The 20,547-nt window shown below is 39.2% G+C and overlaps 1 protein-coding gene across 2 annotated transcripts; it reads right to left on the minus strand.

The window, feature by feature from the left end:
- Nucleotides 1-267: 267 nt before the first annotated feature.
- CCDC34 (coiled-coil domain containing 34) lies at nucleotides 268-18,613 on the minus strand. 2 transcript variants are annotated; one of them, XM_032690389.1, is made up of 6 exons: nucleotides 18,386-18,613; nucleotides 14,161-14,293; nucleotides 11,601-11,708; nucleotides 2,587-2,745; nucleotides 2,017-2,158; nucleotides 268-760 (listed from the first exon to the last, which is right to left on the minus strand). In XM_032690389.1, the coding sequence occupies exons 3-6, from the start codon at nucleotides 11,703-11,705 to the stop codon at nucleotides 552-554; spliced, it is 615 nt and encodes a 204-aa protein (XP_032546280.1). In that variant the 5' UTR covers nucleotides 11,706-11,708; nucleotides 14,161-14,293; nucleotides 18,386-18,613; the 3' UTR covers nucleotides 268-551. The 2 variants fall into 2 exon arrangements, with proteins under 2 accessions (XP_032546280.1, XP_032546281.1); XM_032690390.1 differs by lacking the exon at nucleotides 18,386-18,613 and adding an exon at nucleotides 17,889-17,996.
- Between the last annotated feature and the right edge of the window lie 1,934 nt (nucleotides 18,614-20,547).

The raw sequence follows: 20,547 nt of genomic DNA on the forward strand, positions 1-20,547 counted from the left end.
TTTGCACATATCAGGACCAGCATTTGTATCCATTCATTGCAGCACTCCAGAAATGGAAGCTATCCCACTACATCTCTGCAATCTCAATGATACTGAAAACTGCACACATAAACCCTGAAACTGCACGCAGGCCTTGAATTCCTTCTGCATTAAGCCAAAAATTGTTTTAAAATCAATTATAATCAGCATCTTTAAAATAACCCAGTTATACTGTTGCCCAAAAGAATAATCACATACACAGAAGAAGTCCTTCAACAACAAGAGAGGAAAGGAAGAAACAATCCCGTGCATTTTATTAGTATTAAGTACAGTCCCATTACAATTGATTAAAGATGACTTTTTCTTTCCCCCCCTTTTTTTTTTCTTTTTTACTAAAATGTAACATAGAAAAAACATAAAAAACCTGATTGGTCAGTTAGCTGAAACCTATGCACAAAAATGAAAAAAAAAAAAAAAAAGCACAAAGCAATCTGCTTTGGACATATGTCTACACAGAATTTCACATTAATGGCTCAGTTTGCTCCAGATCATAAGAACACTTTTTTTCTGAACTAGGACTTCTTTCTGCACAAGGATCCAATACCAGGGTTGCTCCTGGGCTTAGAAATTACCATAGGTGCAGATGGCTGACAAGATACAGGTCTCTTATTCTTCTTCATGGTAAGGACACCGTCTTCCTTTGGGGGAGGAACATGGATCGGTTTCCAAGGAATGGGGTTACAATATGCTGGGGCTGGATACGAATTTCTGTCAGCAATCCCTAAAACATTTAGAAAATACACATAACTAAAAAGGAATATTTACACTGCAAGTTTTTATAATAATAAACAAGCAGTTATAATATTCATCTGGACTAAAAAAGGCACAACAGCATCTTCAGAGAAAGACAGCACAGGCACACCACATAATTTTAAATTATTCACGATAAGAAATATTCCAACTTTTTTTTTTTACCAATAACTGGTGTACTGTTCATGTTTACTAAAAATAATAAGCAAGTTGAACGCTCAGTCACTGGCATACTTAAAAGCAGTAAATGTCTATGAATTGGCTACTTTGTTTACCCGACCACATGATGGATACACGTCAAAGTCTGTGATATATTCTGTTGCATGAACACAAGTGAGTAGAGAAATATTTCTCAAAAATCATTTCAATAAATGATGGCAGTTGTCAGTAAGTAATGAAGGTCCAAAACAAAACATGAAGGCAAAGTGTATCACTATCTATAAATATATGTATGCGAAAGAGTAAAGGTTGTTCACTGGCTTTATACATGTTTAAACATTCAGAATTTTGGTCCCAAGTATTTTAATTGTACAAAAAAGAAAAAAAAAAGGAAATAGCATACTTATCTATTTTTAAAGAAATAATAAATTAAAATATAATAAAGCACTCAAACATGTAATGCAATACCACTTCTTGCTACTCTTCTGCTTTTGTACCATGTGGGATGACAAAAGCCACCAAAAATAGTGAGACTTGTAAGACACCACACTATCAACAGCATTCTCTTTCACACTTGGCTTTCAAACAAAAAAGGAACAGGATTACAGAAGCCAAGGAGGTGCAATGCAAGGGAAAAGCAAAAAGGAAAGGAAATTGTAGCTCACAACAGGTTGATTCCCATGTCTCCTTTCACAGACAGGACTTCTGTCAGCCTTCTTGTGCCTCACAACCCCACCTCTTTTCTAAGGGGGATTCCTGTGTGCTAAGCTGGTACACGCCTTCTGTGGCACGAACATCACCTTTACCAGGGATAACATAACTGATTTGCTTCACAGGAACCAGTGATTGGCTCTGGTGATTCCTGTGCCTGGTAAAAAAGCTAAGAAAAGTGCACAAAAGGTCTCAGAGTATATTTCTCTGAGTTATACCACATGAGGTAATCACCCTTATGTGACAAAATTAGATGCTGGACAAGTATCTCAAACAGGCTTCATTTTACATGAAAATATTAGAGGGAAGGAACCACAAATCTAAGTCACTACATATTTGTGTACTAGAAGTACAAACCTGTGGACTTCCCATGTGGGAAACTATAATCATTTAAAACAGGGCGTGGTTTATTTCTAGCATTTTGTAGCCATTCCTTAAAGATTTTCTCCGATCTTGTTTTCTTCTCCTGTAGCTCAGCTTCCCGTTCTTTTTCTTTTTCCTATAAATAAAAAAAATCTAAGATACTTATAGACAAAGCTTGTGTACAATATACACAAAATGGTAAACAATTTTTTTTTTAAACAGATTTCCAGGCTGATGAATATATTTCAAATGTCTTCAACTACAAGCACAATTTCCCCAACGACAGAAAGGATGCAATCTTTTCAGTCTGAAAACAAATTTCAAAAAACCCAACCTCCATGTTAACTCCACTGTTTCTGACAAAAAAGCTCAAAGGCTATAAAAAAAAAATGCTTTAATGTGTATCTTGCTTTGCTGAACATTCCACAATGTCTTCAATGCACTAACACTGCAACTTTTCAAAGTTTATTTTTCATGTACAACACCGCCATTTGATATCGACATATTTAATAGAGGTCACAGATTAAGTAACGGCATCCAAATAAATGATCAGTTCATTAATACCTTCTCTTTTTTCTTCTTTTCAGCCTCTTCAGCTCTCTTCTTCTTTAACCATTCTTTATACTTTACCTCAGCCTTTTCTTGTAACTGCATTTTTTCTAGTTCCCTTGTGGCTTTTTCTGCCATTTCTTTGCTCAGCTTTCGTTTCTTTTCTCTTCTTTCCTATGTGAAACATACCAAAGAAACAGAATACAAACTTTTCAGTGTACTTCCATGAGCAATTTCTCTGAGGAATACAGTTAATTTTACTACATAATTACAAATAAAATTATCATGAACCTGAAAAAATATGTAACATTGTAACCTCTTTAAAGACAGAACCTATTCATCTCTAGGTTCCAGATAAAATAGTTTTAGAAACATAAACCTGTCAGAAAAACATGATAAAAATTTTACTTTCAGGTCTCCTTATACTATTATGTTTACTATGCTCTTTTATTTATTCAGACATTTGTTAAAACACTTCAGACACTTCTCAGTATTTCTGGGAAAGAAATAAATGTTTCAATTCTCAACAGTGGTGTGTTAGTTCTACTTGTCAGTGAAATCTAGAGCAAATTACAGTTCCAAATGGAAGACAGGCAAACTGTCCCCTCCTAAGTCATTGAGATATGCAGACTGTTCAGCACACTTTAGCATAAATTGATAGGAAAATAAAAAGTTCACATAAAAATCCAGTTCATGTCCTGTGGAATTCTCTAAATTTTTTATATTCTTTAGTTCATTCATATAGGGACTACTTCACTGAATCCATCCACATGTTTCTCCTCTCAAAATTATCAAAGGGAAAACGAGAAAACACGTTCTAGGGTAGGAAAAGAGTGGTAACTGAGTGTGAAGTGAAATTGCCACCTGACCTGCATGATTTGGGAGACAGAACACACAGAGGTGTCATTCACTTCTGCTTCTGTTCAGTGTGTGTGTACCCAACATTTTGGGGACCTTCCTCTAAGCAAACAACCACGTGTCGATGGCCTGGTCCTGATCTGGAGAGGGAGGTATTTCCATCTGAAGAGTAACAACAGCCCTTCCTGCCATTCCCTGTAACCTTTATAAAATGTCTGGAATTCTACTGCTTCCATACTACTCCTGCTTAGCTCGCTTAGCTCTGAAGCAGCTGCATACACGTGTAGAAGCAAAAATCTACCAGACAAGCTGTGCATGCGACTTGGAGGAGAGGCAGAAGACTTAAGAGCAGTTTCATCTTTATAGGAAACAGTTGTTGGAAAAAAAAAAATGTTTTTCTTCTAAGAAACCTTTTACTTGTATGCTTCCCTGTGTACTCTTCTGGAACAAAGGAGATGTGTAGTTCAGCAGAAACTTATACTGACTCAAAATTGCTATAGTTGGCAGTATGGATGTAAAATGCCTAGAACTACAGCTGCAAAGTATAATAAATAAATGAAATAGGGGAAAAACACATTCACAAGAAAACCAGAAATATACCCCCATTCCCATTTTACCATTATATATCGCCATTTTTCCCATTATAAGCACAAGAAGGCAGAAACAAGAGCTCTCCCCATGTCTCCCTCCCCCATCTTTTCCCCCAGACTTACTGCCTTTCTGCAAAATCCAATTATACATAATGAAGCAGAAGCCATAATACTGGAGCTGGGGACCAGCACGATTCCCTCAGTCTGGTCTAAACAGGATATCTGATGGTTCAGTGCTTGTCCCCCACACCAAACTTACCAGCACCCCAACAGAGTAGCATCATACAGAATAAAAACTTCAGCTTATATTGCCCTGCAAGACACCACCTCATTTCTACCAGAAAAAAAGCCAGTTTACAGAGCTGCTTGAGTTAGTGTGTCTTGTTCTGTGTTTGCCAACACAAGAAGCATTACTACAATTTTATCAACCAGCAGCTAAAGTATTTCCCCTCCCCCCTCTCAGAAGCTATACTTTATTAACTCTGGTATAATCTCTGAGGTGGATGTTTCTTCACCTAAATCAGAATGATACTTTCAGTACCACTGTTTTGGTATACTCTTGTCAAATAGTCTTATTTGACAACAAAGATTTATTTATGTACATACTGCTCACAATTTCACAAAACTATTACAATTAGCTAATAACTCTGTTTTCTCCTTTGTTGTTGTTGTTGCTGTTGTTGTTTGGTCTCTTGTGTTTGTTTCCATTTCACTTCTAATATATTCTAGCAAATATCAGCTGAATCTGTACTGTAGTGTAGGGAAAGTGGTCAGATATGGATACACTCCAGTGTCAATGCATATTCTGGAATGCAAAACTCCACAGAATTACGATGTAATTGAAGTCTTATTAATATGATTTCACAGCACTGAGGCCTGTACATGTAATAAAATTATTTACAACTATAACCAATGAAAAAAAATAATTTCATTTTGGAAAAAAAAAAAAGTTGAGATTCTGAAACGTTTTTGTACTAGCAGAGAATGGAAACAAGATCTTTCTTAACATGAAACAAATGCTTCCATACTTAAAAATGTTGAAAAGGAAAATTAATGTATTTTTGACAAATTATGCAGAGTCTAAGTATCACCTTCCTGAAAAGAACAAATAATCCATTGTCTAAGCTCTTCCTCCTTCATCATCTAAAATTCATTCGAATCTTTTATCCAGAGCTGTTTCTCTGTCTCTCCATTACAAATATTCCCCACATGCAACTCTCAACATTCCCCTCTCAACAACTCCTGCTTCAAGACAGTGGCAGTCTGTGACACATAAGAAGCATTAACATAGATGAGAGATAAAGGTTAAATCAGTGAGTCAAACTATTGGTGAAGGTGGCTTACAAAGACTTCACATATTTTGCTGTTTGCTGACTTACCTCTGATGTACATGAATGTAGGTTACAAAACTAAGGATCTTCCAAAACTACAAAACAAACACAGGACAAAACTGAAAAAAGTGGGCCCCTTCCATACCTAGGGGAATTGTTCAATAATGGAAAACTATTATAAGCAGCAAATAGACCTAAAATCTTTCTAAATGCTCTAAATGAAATGCAGGGAAGCTTCTGAAATTATGTATCTTTAATCACAATACTTCAGATGAGTTTAGCTAGTATCTAGGCCAACCCAAAGTTAAATTAGGTCCTATGTAAACAATAATATGCCATGCACACTACCATGAAAGCCACAACAATTGCTAAGTTTTACTTCCAGTGAGACATCATTAAGATGGGGAGACTCCCTGCAGAACTGCAGACTTTGCAGCTGCCTAAAAATTATTCTGCAGACAAATCAGAAACGCTTCCTCTTTCTCTCACAATCAGAACAGCTTTTCCTTCAGAAACTTAGTGTACACCACATTCCCAGCTGCTTTAGGAACCTGTTTCATGTCAAACTCCTGTCACCCTGGCCTTCCCAGCTTCCCCCCCTAACTCATTACTTTCCCTTATACAAGTCTATCAAAAATGCTATGAATGTGCATATTAATGTACATGTTCTTCAATCCTTATTTTACTTTCCTTCCATGTATATACAGGAGGGAGAAACCACTTGTTTACGCTTGGTGTTGTCAGATTGGGTTTTAAAAATTCTCTTTGATCTTGTGTTCAAAACAGACATGATCTATTCGATAAACCACTAGTAAACTTACATACACTAAAATATGATTACAGGTATTACATAAACTAAGGTATTGATTGTAAAACATCCAATTACTCATTGCAAGAAAGGCTTGTTCTCCTGCCACCCTACCCAAGCACGTAATTAAGGACAGAGGATACAAATCTACCCTGAGGGTTCACTGCTCTGGGCTGTGATCCTATCAAGCCTCAGAACCTAATGAAGGCTGGGCTAGGTCTGTACTTGGAAATCCCCCACCCAAATCAAATCATTCTGTCCCACAAAGCAGTGATGGTGACTCAGTCTCACTGAGTCAGGATTAACTACTAACTTTTCAAGAAAAATCAGACCTAAATGTATGTGGCGAGCGGTCACAGGATTTTAAAATTTGAAGCAGCACCCCACCTCCTTCTTGACGGAAGGCAGAAATGTTAAATCATTTTCCATGCAGGAAAAAAAGCCTAATTGCCTTAGAATCGGAGGCACTATATCCAACTGGAAGAAGACTAATAAAATATATACTTCTGTATTTTCACATCAATGCTTAAATGAGGCTGGAGAGGGTAAAGCACAGAGATGCTTCTGTTCTGCGTTTTCTATGTAGATTGACACTGAGTAGAAATATTTCCAGAAATTAACGTTGTGATTGATATTTTTAAGATATTTCTCACAGCAATCCTTTTCCACTATATGTCTGCAGAATGTGACAACATTTTTCTTCTCAGATAATGGTTCTATTTCACAGCTGTTTGCCCTGACATCTCAGCTACCATATTCTAGCATGATTTAATGCTGACTGATGGCAAAATATAGGAAAAGTCCACACTGCCAACATCAGAACATACATCCAAATTTCCTTGTTTATCCTCATACTAATCCTGAACATCAACCACATTTAGCAATCTTGGAAATCTGGGTTGTTCAGACAATTGTAATTATCTTTTCCATTTTGCCCTATAACACAATTCGGTCACCAAACCAGCCCACAGAAATACCTCTTTATTCTCTCCTGAACTGGCAGGTGTAAAGAACAAGAGGCTAGAGAAGAGGTCAGTGAAACAACACTGAGCTGCAGTTGTCTCCTGATAGGCAGGTTTACAACTATTTACTGCTCAAGTTCACATAAAGTCAGTGCAGACCCCACTGCAGTCTAGGAACTGGAGAATTATTGGATCTTTCTCCCAAAGCATGCTCATTTCATGTGGGTACTCAATGTATGTGACAAGTAGGAAGTTTTAATGTACTTGGTCCCTGGAACACTCTCAGGGTCTTCAGAAGAATGCAGAGTCCACAAATGCTGCTGAAATACATGAGCACTCATATTTTATTCATCTGTCACCCTGAGTTCCTCCTCCACAGCTCTATCTAAAACTCATTTTAACACTAACCATGAGAAATTAGTTCATTCTACTTACAGAAATCTAAAGGTAATTAAGATTCAGGTACAACCTAAAATAATAACTATGGCACTGGTTATGCATGAGGTCACGGAACAATTTTGTGTAAAGACACTCCAGGTTCAGAGAGTGAAAGACCCACAATATGCAGAAAAATATCCTTAATAAATTTATCCCAGAGTCACAAAAAATTTAGATACATAGACTTTTATGCAAACAGAAAATTTTAACTGTTAAGTGCAGTTGGTTCTCAAAATTGGAAAGTATTTCTGCTAGAAGATGCCCTCACAAACACACTTCTTGAAAGGGTTCAGTCTTGAAAAAAGCAGACATCTTAGTATCTCTTTCAAGCCTAAACTGTCAGGGAAAGCCATAGTACATCAGGGTCTGCATTAGCAACCACTGCTTCGACTCAGAAAAATAGTTCAGCTGTTAGAACATCAACCTGGGACAGGGAAGATCTGGATTTCACTACCTTTCTCCCTGAGGGCATTCCAGTGAACATGTCCCACTGAGAGGAGAAGTCTCCACCTATCAGGGTGCAGGCTGGGATGACAGGATTCTCCACCCCTTCTGCTGAAAGGGTCCCACTCCTCGCAAAATAATTCACAACTCATTGGATGAAAGAAAGAGAGCATGAGTGAGCATAGCTTTTGAACCTGAAAGTCATGCTCAAGCTGTTGAACAATCTGTGCTCTTCATTACCAATGTTGAGATAAAGTACAAATTAAACAGAAAGTCTTTGGAGTAAGAGTTGGAACCTCGGTGTCTCTTCTGGGAGGAATCATGCAGCACACCAAGAAAGGGAAGTCTGCTCCAAGAACACTGTCATTCATTGCTATACACTGTGTTGGTTCTAGGCCTTCATACTTCTTACTGCTCTCTGCTTCTCAGAAAGACTATCAGCCAAATGCACACTAAATTGTGAGACCAAAATTTTCAAGGGCAAGGCATTGAAACAGAATTTTCCCATCCCATACCTAGTTTCCATTAAAATTATATTTTTCAGTGAGTAAAGGGGTCTTACTGAAAAAAAAAGGACAAAAAAAAGTTGAACATTCACATTTTATGACTAATGCCTGTTTTGTTCATATTTGCTGAAAAAAAAAAAAGTGATGCCTTATTCTCTGTTCTGCAATGCAGAAAGTATTAGAAATGCTACAGTCAAATTCACATTGGTATTAATTAGTTTTTCCAATTAAAAATGTGTAACTTCACTACTCATGCTCTTACAACTTTGCTATATATCATGTTGATATAAAGAATTACATGCAAAGACTAAATACCAGGATGTTAACGACATGAGTTTCAGAGCCAGCTATTTTGGGATGCAAGCATTCCTCTCTGGGGATTTCTGTTACTGCTGCAAACATATGCATTGCACACATGCACTGGGTTTTGGTTGGGATGGAGTTAAGTTTCTTCATAGCAGCTCCCGTGGGTTCAGTCTACAGTCTACAAATCCACATATTTGCATTTGTGACCAATATGGTGTTTGTTGAACACAACTGCTGAGCAGTGCTTACACAGCTTCAAGGTTTGTTCTGCTTCTCACTCCCCCCCCACCAATGAGTAGTCTGGGGGTGCACAAGGAGTTGGGAGGGGACACAGGTGAACACACATGTTCATATATGAATTGAATACTCCAGATATTTCTAAGTTCATATTCTATTGGCATTCTAAGAAGGAAGTAGCTTTGCAGAGTCAGTAAAGGTGAACTAAATATGATTGGAAGATACCAAATTAGAGTGCAGAGGGTGGAGTGCACTGTATCAGTTTTAATTTTTTTAATATTTAATCAAAACTCTGTTGTCATCAGGCCTGACCTTTAATCCTAATATTTTGTTCAGCATTAATTCATAAGAGATTCTGACTGTTGTGACAATGTTCTAAATAATTAAACAGTTTACAGACTCTTCACAGTTTATGCATTCACAATGCATTTCTCAAAAGCTTTTGGTCCTCTGATTTGAAATCAGTACTTTGATTTAATCACTAATTCAGCATCTACAGGTACCTTTTACTAAAGTGTTAAATCCCGGAGCTGCTGATAGGAATGAAAGAGACCACACATTTCAGGATCAGAAGCTCACATACAACAGTAAAAGAAAAAACCTTGCTCCTGTCAGCAACAAGATTCCTATCTCATGGCAAACCATTAGGAGGTAAGTCACATCCAGCTCGGGTTCTGCAGATATGGTCTTGTAAACACAGCACCCTCAATAGGTGTGGGCAAGTCTTAAACCTGAATTATGCTTACAACTGTAAGAGAACACTGAATAAAGGAAGAAAGGGAGCCTTAAAAGGTAAAGGTTTTACAAACTGAACTCTAGCAAAGAGTTCTCCGTATTGCATCTCATTCCTGAGAGATGAGGCTGTAGGGGTAAAGTTGTCTTCCTGGAAGAAGGCTACAAATATCTTGAATCAGTTAATTCAAGGGAAAATGACATGAAAAACAAATCAAACTGGCTTCAGAGAGCAGTTTACTGTTTTTCCAAACACAGAAGAGCAGCTTTTCACTGGCACCTCCAGAAGCTCCCACTGAGTAGAACACAGTAAGTTATCGGGCAGTAGGACCCATCCAGAGTTTTGTCATCACATATTAATTCAACAGGATTTAGGTGACAGAGAAAAATCCTTGGAAGGAACCAGAAATGTGATTCCCAAATATTTTGAAGATGTGTAGCAGTGCTTTCTACCTTCCTCCTAAAACTATAATTTACCCAAATCTGTAAGCAGCCTACCTATCTGGCACAACCTGCTAAGCCAAACAGCCACCAAACCTTTATTTCTTAAGCAAGATCACATTTAACAAGATACAAGTCATAAAGATGCCACTATGGAGAGGAGATTTTCATATGTAGGTACCCTGATTCAAATAATTCCAAGATACAGTTTAGGGGAGTGTATTGAGGGTGTTGTTGGGTAGTTGGTTTGTTTTAAATTTACTCAGTGGTGGAGAACAATGACTGAAGTTAACTGATTTGTTCAGTATCTACATGGAGTCACAGGAAATTACAGACTTCGAATGCCTCTTCTTTTTCATGATAAAATTCTATCCATTATTTACCTCTTGGTATTATTTTCAATAAAAAACTTCATTCCACTAAGAATTAGTTTTCTATTAGCCCCTCACCCTCCAAAAAAGAAAAAAAAAAACCACAAAGTGCCATAATGAACTGACAGAGAGAAAAAAAGCTTTCACAAGCCTTAAATCTAACCTGAAGAAATTAAACACAAAGTAGTTTTCAATCCTGAATACCTATTCAAGATGTAGTTCTGTGATGAGATGGGAATGAAGGATGTCAATTCCTTTTGTTTTAAACTCTAGGGTTCAGCTAAGAGCTCCTTACCAAGCTGGAGTCTAAATACAGCAATTAGCAAGCAAGCATTTTAACATTCCAGAAAAATTAAGACAGATTCTAATGGTTTTGCTGATCTGTGTCCAGTTCTGCATACCACTTAAAAAAAGGCTACTTTAATGATGAAAACAGAACACTGAACACCAACTTTGCTCAGCATTTATAATCACTACCACTTCATTTTTATCAATGAATCTAACAGTAACTCAGAAATAAAAGTTTTAGTTACATACAAAATCATGTTGTATTCAAGTAAATTTTTTTTCTGGAATCAAAAGCATGCTTAGAGTCATTTTAGAGTTAAAATATTTCAATTGATACTCCTGGGACTAGAGCTCTGCTTGGTGTACAAGCCATTGCACACAGTCAGGGTGTACACTTCACCCAAAATGCTTGGGCACTGAACCTAGGAAGTCTGAAAGAGTTGGGTACACTGAAGACCAGAATCACAGCTATAATCAGCAGAAGGCCACTGCCAGCTGTCAGCTACCTGACTACTGGGAAAACAAATCCCTTTACACCTTAAGGAAGAAAACAGATCAGTCTTGGAAAAATGTTTAACTGTTTTATAATTTTCAGTTAAAGCAGCCATTCATTCAGCAAACTTAAAACATGGGTGCCCAAACAGACTGAGTAAATTTTACATAGATTTACTCAAGCATGGCATGTACTAGAATATTTGCAGTCAAAGCAATGTTTACCTCTTCTCTCTTTTTTTGGACCCATTCCTTGTGTTTCTCTTCAGCTATCCTTTTCCTCCTTTCACGTTCTTGCTTTTGCTTCATCTTCTCAAGCTGTATATTCATTTCCTAATTAAAGAAAAAGTATACCTCTTAAATCTGTGGTGACCATCTACACCAATACTGGAAATAGTGCTACAGTTTAAACAATGTAAACATTAGATTTTGGTATTTTTCCTTCATTAAGACTTTGGAAAAGACAGATGACAGTCAACACAGAAATATTATGAAATACATTCAATAGAAATGTACAATTTTTAGAGTATTAACTGGAAATACATATTTTAATTAGGCTTTGGAAGCAAATCAATGGAACAAATCACTCCTCAGCTTATTGAAACACCTTTTCAGTCAGCAGAATCTTAATCTGCAGCAGTACTTTTCTACAATACTTAAAATTTACATTGTGGAACCCTCTGCATTGTGGATGGTATCAAAAGCTAAGTGAAATATTACTCACTGGTGAGTTTTAGTACCAGAGCTACAGGAACCTAGGCTTAACCCAAAGCTCATTAAAACCAAAATTATTGCAGATTTTAGCAAACTTTGAAACAGGAGCTTTATTTTGAAGATGAGAGAAGAAATTCCCAAATATCTTTATATGACATACAGTATATATGTAATCACTTATGTATCCCCAGTGAAGTTAACTGATAAAGGAAAAACATGACTAAGAATACAGTTTGAGAAGTCTGGCTTCTCCAACAGGAGCATTAGCACAAAGTGCTCTTTTTCAATGAAAATTCATACCTTCAAACACAGACAGATGGAATCTTGACTTTATGGTTCCTACACTGCAGCCAGTCTCAGAGAGAACCCCTTTATCTTATGAATTGAATTCAGTTTAGCAGGACATCAAGAGGAGCCTACAGAAAGTTCCAATACCCACAATATATAGTGTGAAAATACAGCTGTTGCTGTATTGAGGTAAAGTTACAGCAAGTATCACTCCTTTGAGTTCTGAGACATCTGTGTTGCAGGGATCCTGGTTTCTGTAAAAGCTGATGGTATTATAATTACTTTAGAAGACCCAATCCACTATCCACTCCAAATGTTTATCTACATTTTTGACAATCAAGACAGACTTGTTGCTGCTGCCAGCAAAAGATCTGGGACTTCACAGTTGTTTCTTATGATATCAGTTTAGAATACTTTTTACATGCAGATGTAGTAATAAATTTTTATATCACTATCATATATTTCATTGTCTTCTGGCACCTTACAAAAATATTGTATTTTTTTCCCCCAAATATAAGCTTTTTGTACTGCCTATGTTGCAGTTTAATACCTAATGTTTTCAAAATCTTACAAATTAAAAATAAAACTTTTACCTATACAGCCATTTTCTACATGGCTTTAAGTAATGTTTGTCCCATAACTCCTCATAATACATAGTTGAGAGACATCTGCTAGATTACATTTAGTATGGTGTAAATGTTATTGTGTGATACACAAGAATAAATTGTTTTGGTTCCTCATCAAGACCACATGAGAGGTCCATACACAAACCACATTTTCTACATAACGCCTAAAATTGCTTTGGCTCGTTTTTTGTACTTAAAAATCAAAATAGGGAAAGACAATTACCAAATTAAAATATAAAGGGGAAGTCATGAAACATTGGGTGGATATTAATGGATCAGAACATATTCCTCAAGCTTAAGGAACTACTTTGGTGTTCTGCTGACCTCTAAAAGACTGTTCCAGAACCTTCCATCAGTAGGTGTTTTATAAATAATATGAGGTAGCCCACATAAAACAGTTGTATGCTATATGCACTTTTACAGATAATCACAGGAAAGCTAGGGCACTGTTCAAGGTCAAACAGTAAATCAGTAACTAAAGTGAGAAATTATCTAACTTTGATGTGATTGTTCTAATCACTACCCAATACTTCCAGTTTGATTTTCAACACCAGTATCATTTAATCAACTGCAACTACAAACATATTAATCAAGAAAAGATATAGTGCTCTCACTTAATTGTGCCCCAACCCCGGTATTCAAGAACTGTTCATTTGCAAGGGGGCAAAAGACAGAATGAGGGGGAAAAAATGCTGTAACAGGGAACCCTATCCTGGGAAAGGACACCAAACAGCTGTAAAATTACACACTAAGTGGGTAACAATACTGTGCCTCCAATCTAACCAAGGAGCTTGGCATACTTACAGCCAGCACACACCCTGCTGTGTTTTATAACCTCCATGCAGGTGCATGTACCTGAGATGAAAGTTGAGGTACCAATGATATAACTATGTTTTAATCTTTTAAACTCGAACCATTACCTGACAGTTGGATAAGCAAAATACTATACAGCACCACTTCACTGAAGCATAACATTTAGCAAAAGGGAATGCACATAACACGAATCGTGCCAGCACTGTCAAAACACAAACACAACACAGACCCAAGACATTAAAAAAAAGTGGACAACACTACTCATGTTTCCATAAAGGAAAAAAAAAAACCAGTGTTTCCTGTCTTCTATTAGATTTAACATCAAGCCAATCGGATGTATTCACCTCTTCAGCTCTAGCCTGGAAGCGGGCACGTAGTTCCTTCTCTTTGCCAATGAACCACTCTTCCCATGGTGAAAGATTATCTTTCAAAGGTGACTCTTTTGTCCCCCCTACTATTTCAGAGTCTTCAGCCTTCCTGAATTAAAAATGAGAAATGTAAGGAAATATTATCTGTAATGTATGGGACTGAAAGGTTAAGCAATGCTACTGTCTTGAAAACCTACTTTTATAGCATAATGTGACAACAATGACATCATTTTTCTACTTGCTCAGGAACCTCCTTAACTGATAAACGGCATTTATAGTGAACCTCTGACCATCCCCCTTATTTTCTACATTCTACTTGTTAAATTCTAGCTTGTTAGTGATTTCCCCACCCCTGGCACACCCCCGTCCTCCCCTGCTCCAAACTGTGGGACAGATCTAATTGTTACCTTTTAGAACCTAAACAAAAAGAACACCAGTAACATCAGTGTCACCTTCCTTCTCACACACCGAAAACAAGGAAAAACAGAATAAAATTAACATCCTGTCCTTGCCCACAGAGAGGTTTCATGTATCAAGTGCCCTTTAGCACAAGCAAAGAAAGAGCAAGAATATTTCTTCTTCTTTCAAGTACCATCAAAGTGGATTCATGATATCAAGCCATCTCAGCATTATGAATCCGTTCACTCGAAGAGGTCAAGTTTTCCACCTTAAAAAGCTTTCACAGGAAACATGCTTAAGAACTGCAGAAAGCATACAACACCTGATGGTATTATACAAGGTCCTATTAGACTTTTAAGAGAATACCTCACATAACTCACTCGTAACTTCTTTACTCATGAATAATGCAGCAGTCCTAGCCCCAGGCCAGAAATAACTTTTATAATATTCTATACACATACTATTTCTTAAGTAAGACAGTATATTAGGCTCCAAGTCAACACAAAACTGAAAACATGCCGATAGATTTCTTTAAAATATTTCTTCTATCTGACATAGAATTTCTTCTTAATAACAAACAGTGACCACAAGACTCCACTTTAGTATTTTACATGGATGTATGGCTCTGGAAATACCTACCTATATATTTACTTCATGACAGTGAAGTGTTTGCTGAATTTAAGCTACAAAAGTAGGATCCATTATGCTAATGGCCCCAGACATCAATATTTTAAAGATAAGATATCTGGGGTTTATCAATATAAAAGTGTAACATATTCACAGGAAACAGCAATACTCCAACACTATGTTGCAAAACATTTTCTGTCCCAGTCATCTTTAGAATATATTTCTGTGACAGGAAGCATTTGGGGGCGATGTCAAAGCAAAGGAGTTTTGTCCTACTCTTCTCTGTTGTTTTACCCAGGTGTGCTTGTGCTAACACGACTGTTCACTGCTCAGGTCATGACATGTTCGGGGGAACTGATTCATGCTGGAACTCACCTGGAAAAGGTTTGTTCCTCCTCACATCAGCCCCCAGCCCTCTTTTATACTGTGCTGCCACAGACATGTAGCGTAACAGAAGTGCCAGGGACACCCTGACACACGGACAGTGCAAGGACAGAGGCAGCACAGGCCAAACACTCCCAAGCCCGGCGTTGTCCAACACATTCTGCTGCAGCGTTACCAAAGACCAAAAATTTAACACGTACATATAATAAGAGATGCAACTTAAGAATGCATAATAACACATTCTGTTAGACAATAACTCTCTGGAAGTTTATTAAATATAAGGATAAAAGTATTAGGCATTCAAATGCAGGAAAAAACCCACAACTTTGTACAGACCTGACATTTTGGGCAGGGATACTTCCTCAACGCATTCTTTTGCTTTGCGTGATTTGCATTATGGCACCTAGTACTAGAACAAGGCTGACACATTAAAGCAACCTCAGAAAAAGTACTAGGAGAAGGAACAAATTAAGAAAAATAACATTTGCTATGTGTTTTCTTGTATCAGTAATTATGAAGTTCAAGCTGTCAACTTCTCAAAAAAACACTTCACAGTAATAGATTAAAGATTTGTTGTAGACAAGTAAGCATGAAGCTTCAACAGAGGAAAATACACTCAATATGAAGACCTCAGTATGAATTTAGGAGAAACACCTCCCCAGTACTGTGTCTCAAGCTCTCAGATTGCACCAGAAGGCAGACACATTTGGCATTAGAAGTCTGATTAATAGAGAACACTGTGATTATCATTTGCCATATATTCACTTAGGTCACACCATCAAACACAACACTACTGGTCCATAACGAAAGCATGAAAATGCCTAACACCGTTTCACAAGGCCTTGTTTACATCCTTTCTCCTCTGCAAATATTGCATTTCCCACATTGGATGTCTGCCTCCAGCTAATTTTTGTGTAGTTTTAAGAGGACAACAACAACAAAAAGATTCAGAGTATGTGCATACATAGAGAGGGCAGTGGCTATGTAAGAAGTGCTCTTTATTATTATACCTTTGAGATCCTGGTACCTGTACCTGGAATCTGCTCTGTGAACATGTGGTAGGCACTTAGCACAACACAGCAGCAGTGTTACTCAGAAGTGGTGTCTGCGTGAGCGAGGTATACACTGTGCCCACAGTTTAACGAGGCTGTGCTAACTCAGGGCCTGAGAGAGGTCATCTTCAATTGCACCTTAGTGCTGCCAGAGAACACTGCAGCAACAGGCCCCAAAACTGAAAGCTGTTTCAAAGAGCATCTCAAGCTGTAAGGACATGCTGAAACTTGAACAAAGTGCTACTGAACTTCAAGGTAGGTTAACAAATTCCTTCTTGGGAAGAAGTAAATGGTGAGGTAACAGAAAAACTGAAAGAGAAGGGGACCATAAACTGGCTGCTATCTTTTTCATTCCAAAGCTTCTGACTATGCTTCAACACGCTTTTCCTGAACTCTCAGTGCTTTTTTCAAGAAGCGCTTGTAAGCAAAGTTCAGCGTGGTTCATATTCCTCCACTGCTCTCCCTGGAGGTTTGAGAATCAGGCTGGAATCCTGAACCCTTGCCCCACCTGCACTTTTAGCTCAGTTCAGCCTTACTGATTACATTCACCACCAGCTAATGCACAAGTTTGTTAAGTTTCCATGGCAAAGGCTGTACTCCAGAATAAGACAGGCACTGCCTGCTCTTCCTCCTTCTGTTTTAAAGAGAAGAATAAGAATTATTTATTTTCCTGTCCAGCTGGTGAGATCCCAAATAAAAAGAAGATACGCTAGGCTTGCATATGATTCAAAGGGAGCAAAATTAAACCACAGGAGAGGGCACCGTGCAATGCACACAGGCAACAGTGACTCTGGACACCACTACATACACTAGGCAAAGAGGAGCCCTTTGGTCTCAAAGAGCTTTTAAAAGGATGACAGGAAAGGCTGCAGCTTTTCATCTGGCAAAGACCCCGAGGCTCGGGTCAGCTGCTTGCAGTTTACAACCTTCTAAAAAATACTCAGCTGCCCCCCCAAGAAGACTTCCCAAGATATAAGAAAGAAAAACCACCAAAACCCCAAAGCAAAACAAACAAACAAACTAAAACGGAACAAAGCGCTTAAAGCGCTTATCTATGCAAACAAGTCTATATTTATGTAAAATAATCCTCTGTCCCCAAGGTCTCCAGCGGAGGGCCCGGCTGCTCGCGCACGGGCAGCGCCGAGCTCGCTGCCGGAGCCCGGCCCCAGCCGCAGGGTTACCTATGGCCCGGCGGGCTCCGGACGGCCGCCGCCCCTTCCTCCTCCTGCCCCTCCTCCTCACCGCTCGGGGAGCTGGAGCGGGACGCGGGGGACAGCGAGGAGCCGCCGGAGGGACTGGAGGGCTCCTCGCCCCCGGAGCCAGGGGAGCACGGCGGGCCGAGGGCAGTGTCCCCGCTGCTGCCGCCGCGGTGCCGGGCGCCGCCGCTCATGGCGGGGCGGCCCCTGCGGGAGAGCCCGGCGGTTACCAGCGGGCCCGGCGCTCCCGGCGGCACCCGCGGCCCCGCGGCCCCGCCGCCCCCGCCGCCCCCACGGCCCCCACGGCCCCGCCGCCACGGCAACCGGGACGCGCAGCCCCGCCCGACCCAGCCCCGCCTCAGCGCCCCGCCCGGCCTCAGCGCCCCTCTCCGGCTCCGCCTCAGCGCCCCGGCCCGGCCCCGGGCATCTGCAGCGCGGTGTGTGACGCGCGATCGGTTGTGTGGGAACTCTTCGCAGTTGTCCTTTTCTTAGTGATGTTTTTGGGCGTGTACCAGTTCACTAAACGGGAACCAGCCGCCTCACCTGCGGGTGACAACAGCAATGTATCAAGAGGAGGCAGCTTAACGCTTGCTAACGGCCCAGTCGGAGTGTGTAGCCCGCACTTGTATTGAATTGCAAAAATCCCCTTTCGGTCGCCACCGTTGTTATCTTGTTTCCGATTTAAAATTCTAAAGACTTTTGGTTTTCATACATCTCTGCTGGGCAAATGGTGTCCTTTGCCTTCTCGCCTCTCAGTTAATTCTCCAATGAGCAACAACTATCTGTTATAAATAGATCAGATTTTATATATATATATATTTTCCTATCCTTGTTTACCAGTAGATTTTTTTGTCAATATTCCACTGTGGTTCCAAATCCCAGGTACACAGTCCCTTCTTCATTGCTCATGCTGGGCCACCTTGACCCAGGATCAGCAACAAACATGTATCACCAAAGCTTTTCACTGCCTTCAAATTTCATCAACCAAGGAAATAACTGCTGACTAGCACTGAGCAAATTTTTATAAAACTTCATTGACTCATTTTGCTGTGGGTGCCTAAGCAGAAGTATTACTGATATTAACACAAGATACAGAAGTTTGAAGGTGATTCTCCAGGTGTATGAGTTTAGCAAATATATTTTTAGTTGGATAAATGTTGATGTAAAAAATACCCAAATGGTCATAATTTGGAAATTTTAAGATGGGCTGTTTGGTTCTTGGGCTGCAGAGCCACAGGCACCCCAGTCTATAATTTCTCAGCCAAAGGAGCTGCATCTCTCCTGTCTCTCAGGAGCACATACTTCTCCCTCCCTCTTGCTCACCAGACCCTTCACTGACCCACAAAACCTTACTAATGTAGTAGAAAACTCTTTGGCCAAGCAAACTCTTTGGTCTGAGCAAGTTAAAGCTCAGGGATATGTCTGACATCTGCTGAGGCCAAAACCAGGCAAGCCCCAGGAATGCAGAGCCACAAACTGGAAGGGAGAGGCAGAGGTGACTTTCCCCTTTCAGTGGTGGAGCTTCTTCATTTGTCTTACCATTTCATGGGAACTGCAGTTTTGGCAGGTTGGAAAAATATCCTTATGGTTCCTGAAAGAAAAAAACCTAGATATTATCCCACCGCTGATCACATGTGCTGATAACCAGTTGATCATCTGGAATGGTTTTCCAGCAAACTGAAGAACACCCACAAAAAAGGCCTGACTGCATCTCTGATTTAAGCATCCCCAGAATACTGACGACATCACTATGCAGCAAATCGATGCTGATGATGCTGAAATAACTCCAGTCACTTACAGTAGATTATTTGATGATAATCAGGCTCAACAAAGAAGCAAGTGTGACTAGCCATGGTGTCTAACAAATGAATTACACCCATTAAAATAATTTAAAATCATTAAAATAAATAAAAAATAAAATTATTTAAGCTGATGACTTAAGTCTTGGAGACAACAGAATATCACTAGAACCTAAGTTTCATGCCAATTAAAGTTACAAGAAGAAGACAATTTCAAATTGGATTGAATTCTTAGGTCACAAGTTACACAGTCCAGTGCCTCAGCTTTGTTAAACACTAACCACCTATGGGTTTAGAAGAAGTTTTGTGTATGTGCCACACGCAGCTAAAAAATAAAAGTAGTGTAAAAGTTGCTTACTCCATGGCTACACAAGCACTGCTAGCAAAGCTCCATTTCCTCCAAGCAGGAAAATTTCAAGTATTTCAACAGGTTGCAGACCAAGGTAATTTCAGAACATCTTAGGAAGGCTTTAAAATCTCCCCGATCTTAAGGCCTGTCTCATAGTGAAGACTAATAACAGTCTTAAATGAATAGAAAAAATGTTGCCCCATCTTGTGTCACTAAATTGAGGAATTCTGGAGCTCACTGCACTGGGCATCTCTCATTTCTGATGGAGGCCCACATCACATCATCTGGGATGGCCAGAAACTATGAAATGGGTGTCTCACGGCAAGGCAGCAGCAATCTTGCCAAAGATACAAACATTTGAGTCTGTCTCTTCCTTCCATATACTGTAATACAGATTAAAAGAATTTCTTAGGGTTCAGGAGCAGATATTGGGCAAATAGTTTTTATTAACAAACTTTAGCCTTGTGACAAGCTCCCAGTGTCGGGCAAGACTGCCCGTAGAGAAGGTGGCAAAAGCCAGTTCACCTTATGGGGAATTAAAGCATTGCCACTGGAAT

Source organism: Chiroxiphia lanceolata, chromosome 6, assembly GCF_009829145.1.
Source record: "Chiroxiphia lanceolata isolate bChiLan1 chromosome 6, bChiLan1.pri, whole genome shotgun sequence".
NCBI lineage: Eukaryota > Metazoa > Chordata > Aves > Passeriformes > Pipridae > Chiroxiphia > Chiroxiphia lanceolata.